Source organism: Osmerus mordax, chromosome 19 (assembly GCF_038355195.1).
Source record: "Osmerus mordax isolate fOsmMor3 chromosome 19, fOsmMor3.pri, whole genome shotgun sequence".
Classification (NCBI taxonomy): domain Eukaryota; kingdom Metazoa; phylum Chordata; class Actinopteri; order Osmeriformes; family Osmeridae; genus Osmerus; species Osmerus mordax.
Window position 1 is genome coordinate 13,257,360 of NC_090068.1, and position 5,168 is coordinate 13,262,527.

Below are 5,168 nucleotides of genomic sequence, written 5' to 3' on the forward strand. Positions count from 1 at the left end.
GTTTTGAAGTGGCAAATGATAATGATTTCTAATGGTAAACAATTAGTATTATTCAGTTTGCACAAAGAAATGACACAGGTTGCAACATGAGGAAAAATCCAATAACTGCATTTATTTCCAATTAGACCTCCAGTACTTCAGTGGGTAGTTTCACATTTGTCATCAGAATTGTCTGTTAAAAATGTTTTTAACAATTGTTTTCAAAAACATCTTGTATACATGAAAAGTCTCTTTCTTTGTGAAATTAATTTAAAGCCAGTAAAATTATGAAGCAGGTGATTCCATGCTTTTATTATGCCTGGAATGTTGTCAGAAATTGTTTTTAAATCCTCTTTCTTACAGATAATCAACTTTAAAAGAAAGCAACCCCCCAAATAAAGAATAACACTGCACATTAAGGGTAAAAATACAACTTACTAAAGTCAAATGTTATGAGTTGGTAAACTCACAATGTGATATAAACTGCACCAGTTGCAATTAGTTTGCCAGTTGTCGATTTTCCTTTCTGTGTCCAACATAACACAAATAAAACACAAAACAGAAACTCATTGTTGCTTAAAAGCGACGTGACTACGTCCTAACAAAGACAAACCCTCCAAATTTAGCTTTTTTGCTTTTGTGCTAAAAACCTGTACCAATAATTACAAAATTCTTGATAAAAATATTCCTCTGTTAATAAGGTAATTGATGTTTTGAGGCAACCACATGAGAGTTGGGGGCTGTGTGGTTGGCGAGGCGGGGCAGGGCGAGGCAGAGCGGGGCGGAGCGGGGCAGGGCGGGGCGAGGCAGGGCGGAGCTACTCGGCTGCTGTGTCATCTTTCTCTGGTTCCTTCGGAGCTTCCACCTGGAAACCACAAGCAGAGCCTACATGACCACACGGCTGCAGATTATATTTTAAAAGGACATATAGTCATTTTGTTTATTAAGGTACAATCTCCAGACTTTTGTTTGACCTTCTCTGGACAAAAGTCATTTGATTTTACCAATGAGTCATTTAGTAACAAATTTTGCAGTAACATAAATTTCCATGCATAACGTAAATGTTGTAACCACGACGGCATACTTCGTTCGTCTTGGTCTCTCCATTCTCAGGCTTTTCCTTCTCCTTGGGCTCCTCTGCTTTCGCCTTCTTCTTCTCTTCCGTCTTGCTGTTTACCTCTTTAGCTTTCTGCAAGGACAGGTCCTGCCATGGGTTAACAAACACTCGCGAGGGCCGAGTGTGTCGGGATCTTATTCAAACTAAATCTGAGTGAGACGACATATCAGAATGGATGTCAGTGGTGATGCAGGGTATGGCAGGTTCTTGACAGGATACATACCTTCACTGGCTTCTTTGGCTTTGGTTCTGGTTTGGGAGCTGGTTTCTAAGAACAGAGCAGGAAATGTCAAAGACATGCACACACCAGTTTGTTTTGATTTAATACAAACATTTGGCATGAGATGAATGTTACGTCAAAGTAAGACGTGTAGAATTTTGCTCCTACCGCTGATAGCCTTGCAGATCTTCTCTGGGGCTGAAAGCAGGGAAAATAATGACAATTAGACCTGAGGTGAATACTAACTTTTTGTATCTAATTGCAAGGGCATAAACCTACCTATTGTTCCAGTGCTCCAAATAGCAACAGCTCTTCCATCAATAAATATTATTACAATCACAGATCAGTATTTGATGAACTGAACATACCTCCTCTTTGACCTCTTCATCTGTTCCCTGAAGAATAAATAAATACAAAGTGTATATGCAGCGTTAAAGCACTGAATTTATGTTCATTGATTAAACTAAACAGATGTCCAAACACTAGACCTGTGTGTAGAAACGAGCAATAAACAAAGTAAACTGTTAATCAATTGAGTCTCGTTCAGTCAACTTCCGACATTACACACGTTTAATGATCTGAAGCTTCACTACTCAGATTATGGGCTTCGGCGAGTTCTTGTCTGGATCATCAGTCCAGTGGAGCGTAGAGCGCCGCTTTATTGGGACAGTCTATTGGTTTTTACCCAATTTGTCAGGGGGATGGGCAGCATTTGGTTATGCTTTACTTCGCCACCTGGCGGTAAGAAGGCGTAATAGCAGTCCTTTGACACGATGAACAAAGAATGCATTAAAATCGTTTATTTTAGCGCCAATCTTAGAATCAAATAATGTCGACGAAAAACTAGAGTTTTCCCTTTATTTTTCAGTGCCATTTTAATGCCAATCGGTGCGATATTTGGGTCAAAAGGCACCTTTCTTGCTTGACTGTCCGCGATGGAAATGCTAGGAACTGCAAAGCATGGCTGCTTGTGCTTTCAGTAGCATGGAGATTTTGCTTGACTCGGACCGACACAAGACTATGAGCGCCTCTCAAGAAACCAGAAATAAACATCCGTATGAACTGGAAAAGGGCGCCACTTGTTAACCAAAAAATTTCAAGAATTATTTCGAACACATTTTGTCAGCTGCGTTCATCAATGATTGCAGCAGATTTGTATTAAATCTCTCTTGTCTCGTCCGCTACATATTATCACGACTGATTTATATGGGCAAAAGTATCTAGTCAAGACTGTTGAATAGGTGTCTACATACCTTTCTCTTCGGCATGTTGGATTTCGGGGGATTCTTGCTCGATAGAAACTAACAGGCAATTTTTTCTGACTGAGTTCACAGTTTTCAAGAGACTGGCGTTCTCTTATTACTAATACTGTAGTAAACATACAGCACAAGTAGCACATCGAGCCCAGCGGTTGGATGGGGGCAGGGTAGGTGCGCCTAAAACGTGACTGATGTTTCGCTTGGCCAATCAAAGTCTGAGAATAGATGTCACAAAAGAACAGGATTTTCAACATAGATCTTTTTAGCGCGAAATTCTTTAATGGAAGTGAATAGCGGTAACGTTTATATGGTGTTTTTGTATCTGACTCAACTTTCCACGATGGCTACATTAGTTACATGCACATCGAGTCCTGGATTATGTTTAAGATGTTGATTGACAATTGAAAATTGAAATACATGCCCTACAATGTTATGCATGTTATAAAATGCATGCATCCACATTTTGACCTTGATGACAGGTCTATTTGACGTCCTCTAGCGAAATTCGGTCAAAAGGCCTTTACTTGTAAAGACAGATTACCACTTTTCATACCTTCTTAAGAGATGAAAGATCTAGATATTTTCCTTGTGGAAACCAGAAAACAGCATCTACATTTACAGGAAGTTAAAAAATGCAACACGTTTTATGTAATTACAATGAAACGCAAAAAGCATTGTTTTTATTTTCTACTTCATTATCGCCATAGGCTACTGTTTCACAAAGTAAACGACTCAAGAAGAGGTCAAGTAGGCCAATAAGAGCGATAGATTCAAGATATATTCTCTGCAGATTGAGCGGATGCTGAACAGCAACACGAAGGAATCAGCTCCAATGCCCCATCAATAGATTCTAAGAGCTATGTCTAAAATCTTGTAGGCTACATTTAATAACAGCGTCATAGCTATGTAGGCTACCTATATGTGGACTGAAAAGCATCTTGTCAATATCGTCTATAGTTTGGGTTATAGTGATCATGAGCACTTTTTTGGCGATTGGAGTCAAACTCCTCCACTACTACTAATTTTCACTAGATGGCAGTATGGATCTATTTAGAAAAGTGTCACCCGTCATGAAAACAACAGAAAAAGATCATCAAGGTGAACAATAAAGGGGCCCTGCAAAAATAAAAAAGTAAGACATCTTAAGTGATGGTACTGGGGCGGACCACTGCGGTGCTTTGAAAATGTCCTCTCAGATTAGTGGGTTGATGCCATCAAGTAGGCCGGGGAAACTAGGGACTGAACCCACAGTCACAAGGAGAGATGATCTCTCAACGGACTCTGGTGGTGATAGAACTTTCACAATGAAGACGACACTTTTTTTCTTCAGAACACAATACCGAAAGGTATTTTTATAAGACTGATTTGTGTTTGTGTACATCTAAATAATAAACGGTAAAGTGTCAAACTGCTTGAGCAAAACAGACATCACTACTATGCATGCCTGCTATACCGTTTTTTATACATTTGAAGTAGTAAACTACTGCCATCTTATGTTACATGTGGGTATGGCATGCACAATGTAAAGATGGGAAGCCAAAAGGCGTTTAAACTGTAGGCTCAAATTGTCATTGAACGTCTGACCGTAAACTTTACATCGCGGTCTTTTAAATGTAATCAAACACCAATCTTACATGGGCTTTGCCAGCGATCAAGCAGGCATGCGGTTTGGGCAACAAGAGGATGAACAGTAAACTGTGGAGTGTCAGTGTACTTCACACGCACAGTTGGTTACCGCTGGCTCATGGCTCAGTCTTGCCAGGATCCATCGGTAGACTGGATCCAGCAGACAAACCGGCGACGAGTTTAGAAAGTGGCCTCTAACATCTTAAATGGTTTTCTCTGACAAAACTTTTAATTAAAGTTGATTGCAACAACTTTATCAAGCGAATATTAAATACAGTAAAATCTCTGTGAGCACACTGAAAGTGGTGGAAGGGCCGATTTCAGCACAGAAGAGTGAAATGTAGCTCTTAATAGCAATATGACATAGTAGGCCTAGGCCATTTTTCGTGTAAGTGCCCCCACGCTCAGAGATTAGGATGCACCACTTTAAGTTTCCATTGGTCCCAAAACAACGGATTCAATCAGGATGCAAACGCCTATGGCTGGAAGAGAGTATTATTCGATGAGCACAGGTAAGCAAAGGTACATGCAATCACACGTAGACAACTGTTATATATTATGTATTATGGATATTATTGTTGGGGGATAATGAAGTACTTTAGTATTATTGCACCAATCAGTGTTCATGTGATGCTGCGGTGTGCGCGAGGAGGGAGGAGTTGCTTTCTCTCAGCGCGACCCTCTTCTCTACAGTACACTGGGGTGTGCAGGTGCTGTGTGAATGTGTGTGTGTGTGTGTGTGTGTGTGTGAGAGAGAGAGAGAGAGAGAGGGGCGGGGGAGTCGTCTGAGTGAGCGCGTGGACTGCACCATCACATTCCGTTCCCAGTCCACTGTCACCAGCCATGCCGTTACCGAATAACACGCAGCTATGTTGTATGATCTGTGGCTTACCGATCTGCTGATTCTTACCACGCAGTTCACACGGTCAATCTGTTCCCCTGTCCGGAGGATTTCAAAACATCGATG

General features: G+C 40.8%; 1 protein-coding gene across 2 annotated transcripts; it reads right to left on the reverse strand.

Moving 5' to 3' along the window:
- Positions 1–87: 87 nt before the first annotated feature.
- LOC136963308 (non-histone chromosomal protein HMG-14A-like) lies at positions 88–2,711 on the reverse strand. Of its 2 annotated transcripts, none has more exons than XM_067257405.1 (6): positions 2,570–2,711; positions 1,685–1,711; positions 1,485–1,514; positions 1,320–1,364; positions 1,064–1,168; positions 88–844 (listed from the first exon to the last, which is right to left on the reverse strand). In XM_067257405.1, exons 1-6 carry the CDS (start codon positions 2,582–2,584, stop codon positions 797–799), a joined length of 270 nt encoding a protein of 89 aa, XP_067113506.1. In that variant the 5' UTR covers positions 2,585–2,711; the 3' UTR covers positions 88–796. The 2 variants fall into 2 exon arrangements, with proteins under 2 accessions (XP_067113506.1, XP_067113505.1); XM_067257404.1 differs by having other exon boundaries at positions 1,064–1,183.
- Positions 2,712–5,168: the final 2,457 nt, after the last annotated feature.

What these genes read in the sequence shown, in the direction of transcription:
- LOC136963308 (XM_067257404.1), bottom strand. An exon ending in ATGAAGAGGTCAAAGAGGAG is followed by an intron (nt 1,515 to 1,684) that starts GTATGTTCAGTT and finishes CCCTGCTTTCAG; the next exon opens with CCCCAGAGAAGATCTGCAAG. An exon ending in GATCTGCAAGGCTATCAGCG is followed by an intron (nt 1,365 to 1,484) that starts GTAGGAGCAAAA and finishes CTCTGTTCTTAG; the next exon opens with AAACCAGCTCCCAAACCAGA.